This window comes from Ambystoma mexicanum, chromosome 10 (genome assembly GCF_040938575.1).
Source record: "Ambystoma mexicanum isolate Mex_15411 chromosome 10, UKY_AmexF1_1, whole genome shotgun sequence".
NCBI classification, from domain to species: Eukaryota; Metazoa; Chordata; class Amphibia; order Caudata; family Ambystomatidae; genus Ambystoma; species Ambystoma mexicanum.
The window spans coordinates 244,023,957-244,044,254 of NC_090932.1; the positions used below are offsets into that span (position 1 = coordinate 244,023,957).

The 20,298-nt window shown below is 41.0% G+C and overlaps 1 protein-coding gene across 1 annotated transcript in view; it reads left to right on the forward strand.

Moving 5' to 3' along the window:
- The window catches only part of CLSTN2 (calsyntenin 2), a 3,665,407-nt gene that overhangs the window by 2,963,725 nt on the left and 681,384 nt on the right, over positions 1 to 20,298 (forward strand). Inside the window, exon 10 of the mRNA XM_069617773.1 lies at positions 318 to 480. Coding sequence (XP_069473874.1) covers positions 318 to 480 — 163 coding nt within the window. The remainder of the gene's footprint in view (positions 1 to 317; positions 481 to 20,298) is intronic.

Here is a 20,298-nt window from a genome sequence, read left to right on the forward strand (position 1 = left end):
AGAAGAATGTCTTTTAAAAAGACCTTCCAAGTGTGTGGTGTACCTGTCAATCATGCATCGTTTACGGTGTTAGCCATTGATTTAGATCTCTCAGATTTACATAATTGACAATGAGCAGTCGTGTTCTGATATCCTGCGACTGTTATTCTCACTCTGTCGTTATCTCCCTGAGCAAAGACAGGACCCCGGCCGTGGGAATAGGTAGCGGATGATGAGGTACACACTTTCATCTGTGTCAATATTGATATGTGACTGTGGGGAGACCAGAATGAACTTGAACATGCCTAACTTCCTGTCCTGTTTCCTTTCTCATTTAGATCTGTGACAAAGAATGGCACTATTATGTTATCAACGTTGAGTTTCCCGTGGTCACCTTGTACATGGACGGAGCTACCTATGATCCCTATCTTGTCACCAATGATTGGCCGATCCACCCGTCACACATCGCGATGCAGCTCACCGTTGGGGCGTGCTGGCAAGGTATGGCTATGCCTACCGGGTAACAATTATTTTGAAATGCATTTAGACAATAATGTTCTCTTTCCTGTCTCCTGATTGGCAACACCACATTGGATTTAGATTACAGGTTTTATTTACTGTGAAAGGTGGTCGGAACAGCCTTCAATGAAGCCGGTAAATGCCTGCCTGATTTTTATGTGTTTATTTGTGTATTCGTGCATAGATGAGTTCTTTGGCACAGCACATTGCACAGAGATGGGTGACAATGATGCATATGTCGTTCTGCCTTACACATTAAGTCAGTGGTAGAAGTGTACTGAAAAAAGTAGTGGAACTGTGGTCTTGTCAGAGGAGAGGGTAGGAGGAAGACTAGTGCAACTTGTGACAAAGTGGTGTGGCCGAGGCATTCCAATAGTCTAAGGGACTAGTAACTAAGGCTCCTATTACAACTTTACACTTGCACAGGGACATGAAAGGACAAATCCTCTATATAGAATGGTGAAATGGTCGTAAAAAGAAGAGGAATGGTAAACAGAAATAAATGAAAGTAGTGGAACACTGCTCCCGACCATTCCCGTTCACTTCGATCACTGTATTAAGTAACAACATCTATGTTCCGAATGTATTCATCCCAGTAATGGTGGGTGGGACGGTTCATGTAAAACTGATACCCTTAACATTCCCAGGGGTTTGACCAGGCCTTTTCATTTATTTCCCGAGGTTTGAGCGATGAAGTTCTACGGGGTTCGAGCTTGCCTCCATATAAAGGCAGGCAAGTTTAAACTCGGGAACAGCGTTGCCAGTTCCACTTACTATAAGCAACATTGGGCTTGTTCTTTCCCCAATGTTCGAGTCTTCTTGCTTTGGTCTTCTTTTGAAGGGCATTGTGCATGTTTTCTACCAACCAAGCAACAAGTCTCGAGACATCACCGACTGGTGTTTCAAGAGGAATGAGTAATACGACTGAGGTTTGGCTAGTTAAGAAAGGTATTTGTGTGTAGTTGGGATTAGTTGTAGTGTAGAATAGAGTTGAATTAAATCAATAATAGGGAATTTGCAGAGTTTGGTAATTAGGTTGGGAGATCATGATTTGTGGGTGGAGATGCAGCATACCAAAAAAGGAGAAGGTCAAAGCAGTGAGACCCCCACATGCATTTTTTAGTTAAGGAACTGTGCCAAAGCAGTCTTAGGCAAAGGAGAATTGTGTAGGTGGGGAACAATGGTAAAGAAGTCTAAGGCACCATTGATTATTGCAGGTGTGGTATCCATAAAAGCAGTCTAAGTCAGACATGAAGGTGGGAGAGACTGCTAAACCAGTCTTAGGAAAATGTGAATTTTGTAGGAAGGTGACTATGCCAAATCATTGTTAGGAACAGCTGAATGTCGGAGAAAGGAGCACAGCAACTACACTTGGCACAAGTGAATAGAATGCCACAGTAATTTTGCATTTGGACTAAAACGTTTTAGACCCAGAAGAATTGTGTAGTGGTTTCTGTAAGCTAAAGCTGACCTGGGCACACCAGAGTTTTGTAGGTAGGCAGCATGCCAAAGGAGTCTTAGACATTTGTGAATGTTGTTGGCAAGGCAGTATGCCAAAGCAATCTGAGACAAATGTGAATTGTGTAGGCTGGGGAGTATGCTAAACAATTCCTCAGCACCAAGAATGATGCAGGTTCATGAGTACACCAAAGCAGTCTTTTCGGCACATGTGAATTTTGTAGGTGGAGTAGGACTCAAAAGACACCTCAGTCACCAAGAAGTCGGCAGAATTGTACAGAAAAAACAAGCTTAGGCACATGTGAATGTTTTAGGTGGAGGACCACGCCAAAGCGGTCTGGTGCATCAAAATCACAATTGTAGTCTTCACTTCTGGAAAACCAGCTTCCCAGCATAATTACCATTGTTCCTCTATGCATGGCTTATCTTGTAGTAAATAGGTCAAACATACTTCTCTGCTTATTCTGCTGTCCCAGTTGTGCATCCGTGAGTGCACTTTGTCAAGTTTTGCTACAATACTTCAGCAATGAACTGTTGTCGTTTAGTATATTTTGTATTATATGTATTATTAGATTATTTCACAAAACATGCTTTTTGAATCAAAAAGACTTACTGCGGGACATAGCATGACGGTAGCAATCCCACATCTGGGTTGGGCTTTGAAGTGAACAGAACCCAAACACATATGTGCAAGACTAACATGGGGGTAAAAGAGGAGGGAATTAAACCATGGCTGTGGATGAGGACCAGCACCAGCTCAAGAGAAGCAGAAAACTCTCATGGAAGGTATAGGGGGACGCAGAACCACCCAGTGTAGCAGGGGAGGGGACACAAGGACACAAATACCCAGACCAGAGAAGGTGGTGGGCGGGAGGTACCCAGAACATTCCCAAAGCACCCAGAAACAGTACGACTTGCAGCTCTGAAATTGAGAGAAAGCCAATCTGGCATAAATAGTGCTGTGTAGAAGAAACGCTTGTGAAATCTATGGAAACGCTTAAACTTCACGTAGCTGCACACCTGCAGAGTTAAATGCCCACAAATCTGTTTTGCAAGCATATCTAAGTATGCGCATGTGATTATTAGCACAATAAAGGGAGTCTGAAGGTGTTGCTGTTTTTCCTATCTGCATACAGCTGTAACTATATTACAAATTCAACTATTGTTACTGGTTCAACAAAGAAAGTGGGTGCAGAAAAATATACCAACAAAACACTGTTTGCTGAAATAATGTATGGCAAGCCAATTACGTCCATGTACAAAGGATGAAAGAGATCAGTTTAGTGTGCAAGACAGGCATAAAGCAGGCTGCAGAGCATGCCACTTTTACTTCCTGTTTCTTTTCTCATGGCTGGCCTGGGCGTGAGGTTGTCTGTATCCCCATGACTGGAAGAATATGGATGTATCCTCTGGCCTGTGGTGTTATGCTGACATAATGTATTATGAAATACTGGTAATAACCAATTATATGTATTGAAAGTATGTGATTCATTATTAGTTAATTTGGTTTAACTTGATCAACTTTTTTGGAGGAGGTGGAGTCTGGGGCCACAATTTTCAAAATGTAATCTCTTTGGGAGTTCACAGTGTACAGAACAACAGAGACAGCAGATGAAGAGGGGAAATGAAATACCTTGCCTATAGGTAAAACACAATAGATTGAAGTTCCTGATGTGACAAACATCTTGTATGGAACACTACGGAGTAGGTATGGTGTAATACATTTGTAGAAACAATGATTTTATAAGATTGGTGAGGGAGAAAAAAAGAATATTAAAAACCATACTATCATAGAGAACACAGGTCTGCAGTCCCCGGACATTCATACCATAAACAGAACATGTAATCAAAATAAAATATTAAGGGAAATTAATTGTGTTTGATGGCAGACAAATGTATTCTGAGGATAATATACTATTTAGATCAACATTAAAACATCACTGGAAGGAAATTAGGCCAAAACAATTTGGGAAGATCCAGTTCCTTTGAATCAATCATCAAAAAATCATATTAATTTGTTTGTCGACTCAAGAAGTTGAGCTTCATCTTAAAGGGCAAATTGAGTTGAAGTGGCTCAGACTTCATCAGGACGAAACAATACTGAGTTGCAAGCAGTAGCCTTCTGGAAAAACTTCTCTTTCACTGATTGCCACTCGTTGCTCTTCTCCCTCTTATGCTAATGGTCTCCATTCTCCCTCGTTGTGGAGGATTGTGCTTACCTCATTTCCTGTTTCCTAGCTTTGGGCGACCTTGGTATCCTGCAGGCAGAGCCTCTGACTGCTGGCTAGGTGCGCCTTCATTTTGTCCCGGCATGTTCCCTGCACCTGGCTATTCCCACTTTCAGTGTGGGAATATCTAGCTCTGAAGTTGGAAGCTGTTTTCCCTGATGCTCATGGTTTTTCATGTGGCTGTGACCCTGCATTACTCACATAAATTCCAATTGGCTATGTAAACCATTACCGTGAAAATATCAGGGAAATGCAACAAAATGTGCAAACAAGCTATTTGGAGAAGGACAAATGTTGGAATTGCACTAGGGTAGAGGTGGGGAGGGGAAAAGAGGACATCATGCACAGCTGGTGTGTTGGGGATGTTCTGGGGAGCCAGTTACAGGGTGGAAATGTTTGCATTAAATAGGGAATACCGGGGGAATCTCACGAGATTAATGCGTTATTAATGCAAGATGCTCTCTGAAATGAAAATGTGTCACATGAAGCAAAGATTGAAAAGGGGCGATAAGAGGGGGCCGTGGAGGTAAACATCATCTGTGTTGGGTGGAGGGTCCTAGGAAACGGAAGGAGGCACAATGGGAGCACCCGTGAGGACTTCACACATTTCTAGCTTTATCTCCGTAATGAGCACAAGATTACTGCAAAATGACCATAGTAAAAATCAGGGGATTATCGGGGATGGAAATTGAGGGAACAAAATCACATTTGTTGTGATCACACCTACTAGGATGGCGGAAATGGGTCTTTCAGCCACTGGTCCTGGTCAGTTGGCCCCAAAGAAAACTATTGGTGCAACATGTGAAGCGGCTATGGCTGGAGGCCTTGACCAGGTTTATGGGCCTCAAGAAACCTATAGGTGGAACATGTATAGTGGCCACAGCCAAAGGCCATCTCTTGTTGCCATTGAATAAACTATGGTGTAACAAAACCCTTAACATTCTTTAATTAAGATACATTTAAGGCGATCAGATTGAACACAACAAAACTCTTGAAATTCAGCGGATTTGGGAAGTGATGGTTATCTCAACTCAGCGTCCTCCGTGTTCCAAAGCCCAGGAGCACACCCATAACAGAGGGGATTCACCATGAAGCGAAATTAGATAGCTCAGCAGGTTGAGCCGTCGCTGATGCTATATGTGTGTGATCTGCAGGTTGCAGGTTTAAATCCCGGCAAGGACAACTCAGGTTTTCATCCTTTCAAGGTAGATAAATGAGTACCAACTCCGGTTGGGTGATATTGCATGTATATGTGTTCTAGCTAAGGTGCTTAGAGGAAAGCTCTAAATAAATACCACATCATTAGATCCTTGGGGCCATCAATGGGGGGACGCCACGGTCAAATGATCATCACTTCCCACATATGCTGAATTTAAAGAGTTTTGTTGCGTTAAATCTGATCACCTTAACTGTCTTTTAACCAATGTTTTTTCAGTGAATATAGATTTAGATGGTAAAAGAAGTCAGCAGTAACAATTTTCGTGGTATAAAGATCCATTAACACATACACAGATGAATATCCCAAAGTTGCTCCAAAGCATGGTTGAACATTCAACTAACATTTTTCAGTAGCTGGATCACGTCTGTGGAACTCTACCTTTTCATATTTGGAATGCCCACTCCCTTACTGCTTTCGTAAAGAAATCAAAACTCTGCTATTTAGATATTCTTCCTATTCAAGAACTCAGCGTGGTTTTTCAAGTTAACAACAACTGCCCTTAGATGCAGACCCACTGCCCGGAGAGATATGCCCTAAATTTAAGCACATTACAAATCAATTTAAATTAAAACAAATTAATCAATTTAACAGACATATCTGTAAGCCTCTGCATCTCCTCTGTCCATGCCCTTCAAAGTATACTTTTCATTCTCTATAATTTTAGTGAGATCAATATAATTGTACCCTAATCTCATGCATTCTGAAACCCAACACTGAGAAAAATACATACACATCTCACCATTCTCTTTTTACTTTTCACCTGCAGATTTGGCTGTCAATTTTACAATCCAAATTGTCTTCCTAGCCAGTAAATACTGACCGCTGTGTTTGGTTGTGAATGGCTCACATTCATCTACATTATAAACATCAAGCAGTTCACATTGCTGTGCTGTGATGCCACATGAATGACACATTGAAAAGATTCTCCACGGGTATGACATCACACCTTAGTCCTTAACTTCCTCTACCATAGAAGCAGTGGCGTCGCCAGGAATCAATTTTAGGAGGGGCACAGAGGGGGCCAATGCCAAAAGTGGGGGGGCACAGACAAATGTAAGGGAAGAACATGGTCAGCACTGCTCGTTTTAGGCAGGGGGGGAACAATGAGGGGCACATGGTTTCACAGGTGGGGGCCCGGCCCTCCCATGCCCCACCCTAGCGACGCCACTGCCAAGAAGCAGGAGGAACAACTTTTCAACACTGCTTGTTCTTCTTTTCCAAGGCATTCAAGGAATTGTTCACATTGCCAAAGCAGCCCTAGATACCAGTGACAGTCGACTCCTGGGAAACGAGGGTTTGATGCATGAAGCCTCACAAAGCATCTGAGAATACCACAAAGATGTGGAGCAGAACAGGCAAGCCTCCTATCCCTTTGCATCCTCCTCAACACTGACTGTAGCTGTAGACAGCATGCAACTCCCACCAAGCCAGTGCAGTGAAGGATGAGGGATGGTGACTGAAAGACAAACATCTGAGGGTTGCAGGTATCCTTTCCGTTGAGAAAAATATTGCATGGCTGTAGTATACTTTTCCCCCAGAACTATGCTGCTCTGATCACCCCCAACCACTGGTGTCCCCCACTAATATACTTGTCCACAGTCACTGACTTACTAAACAAGGATACAGGGGAACTGACCACAAACCGGCTCCTCTGTAAACTGCGGCAAAGTAAAATACTGTCCCCACCAACAGCACATTTTCCCTGATATAAATAGGGCTGTAAAGAAAAAGGCTCACATTCCCCTTCTACCTAAACTAAACAGTGGGAGAATAAAGGAAGTCATGTATGATGAGGCTGGCTGATGGCCGAATGCATGTTTGCACATTCAAAGATGACATCACAAATGTCATTGATCACATCACTGATGACATCACCTATCTGGGCAACTTGTTTTTGATCACTGACATATCACTGACATATCTTGGCCAAGTGGCACAAGTGGCCAAGTGGCTTTGTTCACTGACAGTCAGAATATGAACATGGAAAAGGTGCTATAGAGCTAGACATTACCTTTCTTGTATTTTCGTAAAGTACTTTTCTTAAGGGTTTTGTCTCAGCTCATGGGGCACATATGTGGGGCAAAGAGCAGGCCTCAAACACACACATCATGTGTATACATGATGATGAACTTTAATGTAATATGGATTGTTTGTACTAACACAAGTATGTAGTAAGTCTTAAATTATTAGCTATTTAATCCTTGTTTAACATTACTAAAAACTCTGATAGGGTAGCATTCATTATTTTACTATTCAAAATTACCAGATTAAAAATAGTGTACTGCTATGGTGCATGCTGCTGCCAATACCTATGTGTATGTATGATTATGTTCCTGTATTAACAACAACACCCCAATATGTTTTGTTTAGATGAGTACATTCTTTAATACATTAAGTTGTTTAGGATAGGTCTCCCAATCACCCCTGACATTTTGTTACCAACATTATAAACACAACCCCTTGTAGGAACTGTTTATCAACATTAATTTCATATCTGATGTCATCAGTGATGTCATCAATGATATTTGTGATGTCATCTTTGATATTCCAGGTGTTAGTGTTAGCAGTGCACAGTGGTGGCATGAGTTATGGTTGCTTAGTTTTTTTTAGTGAATTTCATATGTTTTTATCAGTGCACCATTATTTTGCTACAAGTTGCTTATATTATACTCAACCCCAGCAGCTGCAGAATCCGCAGACAGCACAAATGTCCGCGGACATCAGATAACATTCACAAAGCCCAGAAGCAAAGGGGAGAACAAACATATCAAATGTGTCAAGCCGAAGGATCCCCAATGAGTACATGGGAAAAAAGTGTTGAAGCATGTTCTGTTTCTATACTCTTTTCTAAAGGAAAAGGCAGAAGATATGATGAAAGAACGACAAAAATTAGTGCATTATAATATCGCTCTTCATGAATGTATTCTGAAGACCCCAGATTCAGACAAAATGTAGAATGCATTTTCCACCTCCTGTTTGAAAGTGAACTAGCAACTCTATGTTATGGAGTTGTAAACACATTAAAAACAGGCTCTATTTTTTTAAAACATGCCTGCCCCCAACGGCTTCAAAAACTAAAAGACAAAGATGAAGATTTGCAGTCAAGTATCACAAATCTCTTGCCAAACATGTGTGGTAAAAATAATACTGGTTCCAATGACACACTAATGTACGTTGTATCCTCAGGAGCCTCACCCACCCGCATGGTTTGTTACTTTACCTGTGCACACTATGCATGGGATGACTTGCACGACTTCGTCCTCACTGCAAACTAAAATAAATATGAAAAAGATATAAAAACACCAAGAGAACAATGTTCTCTTGACCCTGTCAGTGTATCAATGAATTGCCATGCTGAACTTAATCTGTAATAAAACTATCCCTCTGCTGGGAGATGTGCAACACTTATTTTGAAGAAACGAATATCAATTCAGAGGAGCATCACACATCCACATTCTTTTGTGGATAAACGATTCTGCCAAATTAGGCCACAACATTGATGCCACTGTTTCGCAGTTTACTGAAAAATACATTACCTGCAACATCCCTTCAGAAACCACAGCTAGTGACCTACATACAAAAATCTTATGCTTCCAAAAACAAAAGTGTGGCAAATACTGCCAATGTAGAAATAAAAACAAAGGTAAATACTATAGCAAATGTTGCTTTGGCTTCCCTATCCAAGCTTGCAAAAATAAAGGACAAGTAAATAGCTTAAAGTCTTCTGTTAGACAAAGTGTAAAAGGCAAATCCCCTAAAGACACATATAACATTAAAATGAATGAAGCATCCAAGTACATCAATGATTACAATGCAATCATTGCGCTTTTGTGTAATGCAAATGTAGATATACAATACATTGCAGGCAATTCCACTGCAGCTGCAAGTTATGTCACAGCCTTTCACACCAGAGCTGAGAAAACAGAGCTAAACATCCTCTGCGATGACATATCATCTGAAAAAACACTGTCACAAAAATTGTACAGCTTCTGTATGACAATATTTCCCCATAGAGAATGCGGGTGGTATGAAGCTGCAGACCGTTTAACAGGTACAACCTTATATGGCAAATCTGAAAATATTGTGTTGCTAAGCATTGCTCCAGCTTCATCCTAAAAAATAGTACTAAAATCCTACCAAGAGATAGACACAATAGCCACAAATTATCCCAACAGTCAGGACATTAAAAAAAAAACTATTTCATTGACAAATATAACCCAAACAGTAGTACTGCTTTGGAAAACATATGCCTGTATGACATGGCCCAAAACTACTCCTACAAAATCTTTTTCAGTCTCAACTTGTGAAGAAGGTCTAGTAAAATTATGAAACCAAGCCTAATTAACCATATAAAGTTGTAATTGAAATTGCTGCAACATAGAGAACTGTATTACATGGCCCAAATACAATGTTTTAAACCTTGGAGCATAGAAGAGGAATTATTAGGTGAATATAACTAATTTGAAGCTGCATTCAAAGCAAATGAAAGCTTTATAGCAAACAGCAATTTCAAACAAAACAAAGAAATGTTGGACAATGAACGCCAACAAGAGGAAGAAATTGAAGCTCAACTAGATAAAGACACTCCTGACGGCAGTCAAACTTCCCTCACGGGAAGCCAAAAAACACTTGAAGTACCACTCATTCTAAATGAGGCATAAATAACCAACTGTGCTCAAATCTTAGCTGAATGATGAACAGCTCAGCATTTATCTAGAAGTCACTGAAAACAATTAAACATGGTTGAAACGTGAAACTAAAATGTGTAACTGTAAACATTATAAATCTCTGCTCCTGTATGTAAGTGGTGAAGCTGCTCTGGTAAAACATTCCTAATTAAAATAATCACCACATTTCTACAAAACGTAACAAACAACATTTACTGCTCCTTCCAGTAGAACACCAAACACATTAGAATACTACAAATTATCAGCAGATGCTGCTATTGAAGTACACATAATTCTGAAACAAATCAAAGTATTCCTATTAGATGAAGTAAGCATGGTTCCCAACCTCTTGTTGGCCTTTATTCACCTCAGAATGAAGAAGTCCTAAAAAACAACTACAAATAACTGTTTGGTGGAAAACACGTTATTGTTTTCGCAGACCTCCTATTGTTAACACCAGTAAAAGGCTAACCTGTTTTCAAAACATTAGGACACAAACACTCAGCAGCATTGGAAAAGTAACTCTCTGGCATCATCTTCAGTACAGAGTACTAACTCAAAACTTGCATCAGTCTGCGGACCTCACCTATGATAACATTTCTAAAAAGCATTAGAACTGGTCTGCTTAATAAAGATTTAAAATTAATCTTATATAGTAGACTAATTCATGAACTATATGGGGCAGAACACATCTGCTCCTGATGTCATGGAACAACTAACTCAACAAAATATAAAATGCATGTCCCTATTTCCAACCCTTCAAAGCTGTAGTCAATTCAACAAGCCAATGTTAAAAAATAAGAAATGCAACCCAACTGCATATGAGCTCCACAGACAATCTAGAAGTGCACCGCATGACGCACCCTATGTGTCAACAAGCAAAACAATGACTAAATAGCTTAGAAAATTATCTCCAACACAGCTGGATTGGAGAATATTGTAACTTTGTTTCTAAACTGCAGAATAATTCTAAAATGTATCCTTGATGTACAACAAGGTTTAGTCAATGGAGAAATTAGTACAGTAGTTGGCTTACAAACATATCCACATGACAACAACAATCAGTTTGTCAACATCCACTTTGACAAAATTGTGGAAGTTAAAATAATTGGCCACACAACAGCATGTTTCCTTCTTTTCAAAGACATGGACGTAAGCAGAGAACAACTCTCTCTGTCTCTTGCATATTCTGTCACTATTCACAAATTGCAAGGTCTAACCCTAGATCAGGCATTGATTGACATAGGCAGAATAGTCTTTAAAGTAGATTTGAATTATGTAGCACGTTTTCATCTCTGTACACTCAATGGTCTTTTCCTAGTAACCTTTGATGCAAACAAAGTCAAAGCGGACATTCCTTGCATCCTAGAATACAACTGGCTATGTGCACTGTTACCCCCTCCATCTGATGTGTACCCTGTACCTCAAAAAAGAGAACCTTTAAAAAGAAAACTACAAGAAACAGAACCTATAAAATATCTCCCAACAATATCACAAAAAAACAGCTAACTGTTTCTCCATCAAATAATTCAACCACAAACCTGTTTACTACAAACTCAACTGCGCGTCCATCAGAAGAGAAACAGAGAAATATCTTTTCTTCAAATAAATGTGCAGGCCCATCAAACGATACAGAAAAACAACTCACTGGTCCATTTAAAGTCAGCAACACAAATGTAACTATCAATCTTCTCCTCCAATTGCCACCAATCGTTCAAAACATTTACTCAAATGGTTCAGACCAGTTCTGTTTGCAAATGATGGTTCTGTTTGCAAATGCTAGTCCTTCATATAAATGCCACAATAAACCTAACAGCACTTACAGTGGCAAGAGTTGGACTACCGTGCAGGAATAGTAACATGAAAAATAAACACACAAGAAGATCCTCAAGAAGTCCTAATGTACTTTATACAATTACTGGAAACACAGAACATCCCTATAAATGAAATCTTCCATATTTCATACATGTGGAAACTTGCATGCACTCTCTGCAACGATGTTTCATAAGAGCACATCCCTAACGAACGGTCTGTATATGTTTCCAAACCAAATTGTGAATCCATTCCATTTCACCAGCTTCTGCACAATGCAAAACATGGCATATTATTCCCTTATTGCAATTCAGTCAATTCAGTCAATTGTTCTAGGATACAAATAAACTCACATAGCCAATATGTCATATTAATGCTTCTAAGGTGTAATGCAGGTGTACCAGAAACAACTGTAAGCTCACTAGCTTTACACACAGCCACGTATCTGTTGGCAAAAAAAAATGCATATGTAAAAAAAAAAAAAAAAGGGATTGGTTTGAATGTAACAACACCTCTGTTACTCCAAGATATATGCAACCAGCAAACCTAAGAAATGCCTACTTAATATATACCTTCAACCCAAATTGACTCACTACACTGTAGCACAATTAACAGTTAGAATATGCCAACATGTATCTAACTACATCCATAATACTATAACAGTGCTTTTAAAAGTCAATCTAGTTATAATCTGCCAACAGGTATCTAACTACTTCAATAAGATCATTTATTACAATACACTTCAAATAAGCCATCATAATTATTTTTACTACAAAACCTCTACTAAAGGCTAATGTAGTTAGAATACACCAACAGGTATCTAACTACTTTAAACATTCCCTTAATTACAACATAATTCAAACAAACATACTATCACACTTACATTCAAGTAATTGTAATAAGGTTTTTTAATCCCGTACAGATTTTGTTCCCAATGATTATTTAATGTCAATTCATCAACAGTGTATCATACACTTATGTTGTACCAAACAAAGTACATAGAATGTACTTTTATGAGTGTCAAAAAAAATCAATTGTACATGTAAAATGGTATGCAATTAAAGCTCTTAAACTATACTGCTTTACAAAGTATACTGTTTTATTCCACAGAAACGAATCAACGATTGCATTGTCATCACTGTATGCAACTAACTAACCATACCAAGCAGAAACAAATACATATTCCATAAGCACTATCCTCAATTGTACTACAATCATAAATTCCATGTACCGTTCAATTATATCATTCCACCATATTACAAACACTTTATACTCACACTATATTACCTATAATTACTAAAAAACATATGACTACGGCCATACCCCCAAGAATCTGGTCACTGACCACAACCACCACAATAAAATTAAACCATATAACAAGTATGTACAATCCACCTTCTAAAATCAAGACTCGCCCTGAACCCCCAGCCATCCAAATAATGTCCACGGACACCAACATTGATCTACATACTCCCTTTTCACCCAGAAAAACAGCTCCATATCATCTTCATTCCACTCCCTTACCCTTTCTATGCCCTCTTTCAGCCATGAAATACTCTCAAATGTGTTTTCCAAGCTGCTCATTTACTGCATTATCCATGGCCTACTGCACTGTCCGCAGAGCGAATTGCACATGTATCCACTTTTTTTACCAACAAAAACAGCTCCAAATCATCTTTATTACACCCCCACCCTTTTCCGCCCTTCTTTTGGCCACCAAATAACCCCAAATATGTTTGCCAGACTTTGTCCCCACTGCGCTATCCGTGGCATTGGCTGCTGTCTGCGGATACAACATGGCGGTCGTTTCCAAAAATAGGACGCACCTCATGCCTTTCACCATCCAATCAGTCAAGCGTACAATGTCTTCGGTCATCACAATGGCTCCTGATTGGTCCAGGAGGGTGTCCATAGAGAGAATAGGAATGTGAGTCTGTGGACCGAACCCAGATATAACAATTTTTTTGGGACCTACATTTTGGCTGTTTAAAGAAAAATTACTGGACGCATTTACACTCAATTTACAGAAGCACGCTTTTGTGGCCAAGCCTCTGCGCCTGCCGCAAATGTGGTGAAATTCCATGCAGCGGTTTTTACTATAGGCGTGAGAAAAATTGTTTTGCCTTTGCATCTATGACGATTTCAGCACATTTTGGGACCCCCTATAACTATGCCCCCCTTCACAAAACTGCACCAGACATCACAGAATCCTTAGGAGGGGGCCATATAATTTGCAAAGATTTGTGAGAATTCGTTCAGGTGGGGTGAAGTTATAAGCCATCCAAAAAGTGTTCTTCCTATGAGTTTAGCAACTTAAACATAACTACAGGGCCACTAATGCAGCCCAATATTCACAAATAACACTTCTATCATATGTATAAGAATTTAATAATTATTCCACTTGACAATTAGTACATATCAAATAGACTCCATAATTAATCCACGTTGACAATGAATACATTTCTTAAAAGCTTCCTAAAATACAATGGGGGTCATTACTAGGTAGGCAGTAAGGGGTAAATGGCGCTGGAAAAGGTTCCAGAGCCGTCAAGCCCTTACCACCTCATTACGAGTTCTGCTCGCGGGACCCGCTAAGGCCGCCTGGTAAAACCAGGCTTCCTTAGCGGGTCTCGCAAGCAGACCAGGGTGCTAACAATGGGCTCGTTATTAACAGGCCTGCTGTTAGCACCCTCCCCATTGAGCCCTATGGGGGCTCTAAATGGAATGGGGATTGGCTCCTTGAATGAGGAATTACCGGGCCCTCCAAGGTCGGAATGGCCCGGTAATTCCTCATTCAGTAATTCCTCATTCAAGGAACCCGGACCCGGTACCCGGTAAGGGGGTAGCCATGCCGCCAATAGCATCATGGTTACTGCCTACCTCGTAATTACCCCATTGAACAGATCAAAGTGTGAAGTGCAAAGTGCAGGACCGAACATGTACCCTATAGATTTCTTTTTTAAGTACTACATTTATACATATTATGAGAAACCTGAGGGTATTCTCCCTGTAAAACCTTGAGAATCCCTTATTCAGGTGGCCAGGACACGGCCATCGCTGTTGGATCCAGTTCCTGGGCGCCCCAAAATCCTCTGTGCTCATTTCATCAACCCTGACAATCCTGTTCCTCTGAATATCAATTTCTAAACTCTTGGTCAAATATAACCTTTACTTCTGAGATCCCCACATGCCCGAATATAAAGGCCTTTGTTCCATATAACAACTCTTTCCCTTATGACCCGGTAAGTCATTTGGAAATTCTACCTCTCCCCTTTTCCGACACGAACATTCTATCACACCACAACATACAATGTACTAATCCCAGAACCGTTTACTTGACACATCCCAACCATAGAGTAATGCAAGGTCAGGCAATTAACCTGAATCACACACACGTTATGGCCCTTTCCTTTCCCCATAGGGATAAAATGTGGACCCAAACAGCACAGTATGAGCAAGCTGAGAAAGGCAAGCGCCGCAGACCACACGTTGAGGGGGCTAAGGCAGAGCGGCAGTTCAAGTGAAGGAGAAAGGCATCAGGAATCGAGAGGAAGGGGATGAGAGAAATAACTTTGCACTTTTTCTTTCCAGACCCACAGAACTTTCATGAGGGAAAGCCTAAGAATGCAAACAATAGCCCAATTGTCGTGCAGCAGATGTCAACGGTACAGAGGGCAAGCGTATGCTGATAAGCAGGAGCGAGGGAAGCTCCCGCACCAGTGGTACCGGCCTTGACTCCAAAGAAGCCAAAGTCCTAGAGGTTCGACACAGCCGGTGAGTCAACGGGAAAAGCTATAAGGTCCCGGTGTTATGAGTGAGAATGACCAAGTGGCAAGTTTTTAACCAAAGGGGATGAACTTTAAAAGAACTATTGAAAGTGTGAAGGTGGGACCAGCTTCAGAGGAAAGTACCACCATGTGGGTGCTAACTCGAGAGTCTCTGGTCGAGCCCCATATTAGAGAAACTATAGGTATCAGAAGGCCGTAGGAAGGGCAGCAAAACCAGTCAAATTGGTCATGCATAAGGTCATGCAAAATCCCTGTACAATCGAAAGACTTTGATTTACAAGCAATGTGAAGAAAGGGAGGTGAATCCCGCAAACATTAAAAAGAGAGGTGAACAACTATCATCCCCAAGGTGAGCCAGAGTGAACCCGGTCGAAGGACGCCAAAGTTGAGAGAGGGTCGGAGCCCAGCAGAGGGGGATCCAAGGATGAAAAGTTGTCACCCCAAGGTTGGCAAAAGTAAAAGCCAGAATGAACATTAAAGTGAAAGAGATTGAAAATAGAGCCTGAGCCTGGCAGAGGGATGTCCGGCGATGAAACTATCACCCAAGAGTTGGAAATCAGGAGGGGTGAGAGTCCGACCGAGGGAGATTCCAGGATGAAACCATCACCCACAAAAGGACAGTCAAGAGGGGTCTGAGCCCGGAAGAAGGAGATCCGCGGTGAAGCTATCACTCAAAAGTTCATAGAGAAAAGAACTGTGGAATTTTGTGAAAAAACATACAAGAAGGGTCAGCCCAGAAGAGGGGGACCCAAGGGTGAAACGATCACCTTATCTAAACTTTGTATTACAATTGAGAAGGGTCATCTCCCAGAAGAGGGGGACCCAGTGGTGACCCCGTCACCCAGCGAACTTTGGAAAGAAGGAACTTTTGTTTTTTGTTTTCTGAAGACATCAGGTCCCGAAGGCTAGAGACTTTCTAAGGAAACAAAACTTGGCCATTGACGGTCCTGAGAACTGTAATCGCAACTGCCGTCTTGTTCTGGAGAGGCCTGACACCGTACAGTGCTCCAAGTCTTGTGTTGGAGAGGCCCAATGCCGTACTGTGCTCCAAGCTTCCATCTTACCCTGTGTCCAAAATGAGGGGAAAGGAGACCCAGGCTACTGCATCCTGACATATTATTTGAGAACACTTCTTCCTTTTCTTGAGAACAATCCCACATCCCTTTTTGTATTAGTTGTGAAGTTTGGCAATAGGTTTCTTAGTGTAGTCCCTTTTTTATTTTGACATAACGCCACTAGGACTGCCTTATTTTTCATTTCATGGTCGAAGCTTACTCCCATCTTAGATTTTGGTTAAGAATAGGCATTTTTACAACACCCATACAAAATTAATTGTTCAATAAACACCATTGAACTGTGATCACTTGTGTCTGTATTACTTGTTGCCACCATGAGTTTCTCACAATATATAAAACATTGCATATTTATTTCAAACAACAATTAATGCACATCTTAAAAAGTCATTAGTTGCAGCATATCATATAATTTAACACAATAAAGCTCATGGGCATCTTAGCAGGTCCACACATTTTATCAATTAAATCAGTCCATTTGTTTTAAACCTACAACTCCTAGGCACAAATACAAACTAACACAAATACAAACTAGCATAAATACTATTAAAACTATACATTAATTCAGTCAACCTCTATTGCAGCGTTCAGGCAGCACAATTAGTTCTCTTTCACAATACCAACGTGCAGACTGCCACTATCGCATTGACAACTACTTCTCTCACTAGCCCATTTTCAACAGTTTTCTTTTCTCATTGATTTCTCAGATTTAAAAAGAGTCTTTTATTGACTTGGTGAGATCAATATTGTTTTCTTCTGGCAATCTACTGTTCAATACAAGGCAATATTATTTAGTTGTCTATAGTATGTTAGGGATCCCCAGTGGGCAGCTGTGGTTGGGGTCAGAGAAATTAGAACATAATATTGAGATCGACACTGCTAGATATGACCTATTATTTCAGTTTTTTCAACTGTGGCATGTATCTATGCAGATATCACGTTCAAAGTCGTCCCTTTACAAATCTGGATGCAATCATAAAGTCAAAAATGTTTTTGAAACTACAAGTTTGATTTATTCAAATAAGAGGTAAAAAGTGTTTATAACAAATATCATTCAAAAAGTTGTACACAAATGAACACTTAATAGCTAAATGTTCCAAATTCAACAACATTAGTTGTTTCAAACAGAGAAAAAAAATCAATCAAAAGCAAGTTCACATACACAAGATGAATATAAACACAAAACACTTTTTTTATACATACAAAATAGATATACTAGGTGTACTATGTCCAATCAACTAATGTGTTAATTGTTGCAGGTCTGCCTACGTGTGTGTACATATCACACTAATTATCAATTCAAGTGCCCTAATCAGTTTTTTGAACACCTGTACATGTTTCGGCAAAAAGTCACCTGCTCAGCAAAGTATCAAGAGTCTTACTCAGGGTGAATTACAACTTGACCCCATAGACTTGATGGGTAATGTAAAGTGGGGCATGCCGATGGTGACCTCGTTGGTGCAGTACATGTAGTGTAGAGGTGCAAAAATCTAGTTTGAGTGGCCACACTGGTCGGGTCAGCTTTGGTTGGGCCACAGTGTCAGGTTTGTAGTCTTATTATAGGTCGATACGGATGGAGGTATGGTTTTCCAAGCAACCTTTTCCGAATAGCTGAATATGAATTAGATGTCGAGACAGATGGATTAGTTGAACATTTCTTCACCGTGCTGCACTTCGAGAATCCTCAGTCAGGCTGCTCACTAGCGACCATTGGTTATTCATAGAGTGAGTGCTCCGTGCCCATGTCTTAACGCTTCATGGATTCTTTAGTTGAACTTGCCCTTCTTTCCTTACAGTTCATGTACCTCAGTCTTTGAACAAAGCTCTGAGCCGTTGCTCTCTTGGCCTTCTATATAGAGGACATAACAATAAGAAATAGGTAACTGTTTCATCAGGAATTGCACAATACTGGCATCTAGCAGACCAGTAGCCCTGCCCCACCTTGAGGTAACGGCTTGTGCAGGAAGTATCCCTTGCTTCAGCTACAACAGGATGGTACACTCCTTAACCTCCAGCATTTGAAGGTAACCTCTGAAGTTAGCTACACATTTAAAATCCAAATATTCTTTTTGTCATTTGAGCACCGGCCCTTGAGTCCTGGCTGTCTATTTTGCCTATTCATTAGATGCCTCTCTCACTAGAAGCTTGGCACTTATTCCATAACAACCAGGGTCACCCCATAATTCTGGTAATCGGAAATGTTCGATATCGTGGTTTTGATATACTGAAACCAAGATAAATCTCCCACACCATCTATTACCAAGAGATCCGGTAGGGCTTTACATTGTGGCTTAATATCCACACAGTTCTAAACCTTCACCAAATAAATAAATTGCTTTAGTTTTAGTGTATGAACAAATCCATAAAGGCCCAACTTTATCCTTATTGGTAAAAAGGAGAACTGTATATGTGGGGGCTGTGTGTGTGGATTTGCAGGGGAAGTGTGTTTGTGTGGGGAACAGTTTGTAGGGCCTGTGTGTGGGTGGTTGGCAGTAGTTGATTGGAGGGAAGTGTTGTTGGGATGTTTATCTGTGGGTGCAGTGTTAGTGTTTGTGGGCAATGCATGTGTGATGCTGTGCAATGAGGGGACGTCTGCATGGGGCAAAGTCTGTGTGGGGGCATTGTGTGTGGTGGGGCTGTCTAGGGGGCAAGGGCGGGGTGTATGTTGGCAGTAGATATGCAGTGTGTTTGTGTGGAAACTGTGTGGGGTTAATGTGTGGGGGAGTGTAAGTGGGTGAGTGGAGAGCATGCATGTGTAGGGGTTGTGTGTGCGTGGGTGTGCATGCTGGTTTGTGCATTTGTTTGTACAGTGTGTATTGGGGAAGTGTGCATGGGTGCAGGGTAGGCATGTGAAGTGTGACAATGGGTTGTGTGTTGTGCGGGCAGTGTTTCTGCTAGTTGGTCGGGGGTGCAGTTAATGTTCGAGTGTGTGTGTTTGTGTGTGCATGGGCACTCTGTGCTTGGAAGTGTGTGTGGGAATTGTGTGTTAGGGTACTGTTTGTGGAAGTCAGTGTGTGGGGGTTCTGTGTGTATGGGGAAGTACATGTGTGGGGACATGTGTGTGGGGGAGTGGCAGTGTTTGTGTGTGGGGTTGGGAGTGTGGAGTTAGTGGGAGTGTCCGTGTGTGTGAGGGAGTGGCAGTGTGTGTGGAGAGGGAGCAGTGTGTGCATGTTTGTGGGTTGACAAATAGTATGTCAGGGCAGGTAGAGTCACTGTTTGGGGGATGTGTGTGTTTTTGTGTGTATTGTAGCACTGTGTCTGTATGCAGTCTATGTGTTGGGGATGTCCGTGGGTTCAGTCTGCATGTGTGTGTGTGTGTGTTTGTGTGTGTGTGTGTGTTATACTTTGTGTAACTGCATAACTACACAGTCCTACGAGCGCTTATAAACAAAGCTCTGTCAGTTCAGAAAACAAGTCCCAAACATCCCAGCTTCCCAAAAAGAAGCAAATAGACTGAAAACAATAATATAATAAAAACAAAGGCACAGGTGTGCACTGGGTAGTGCCAGCTTGCAGGTAAAGGTGGTGGTGTGCAGGAATCTCAAAGTGGGGAGT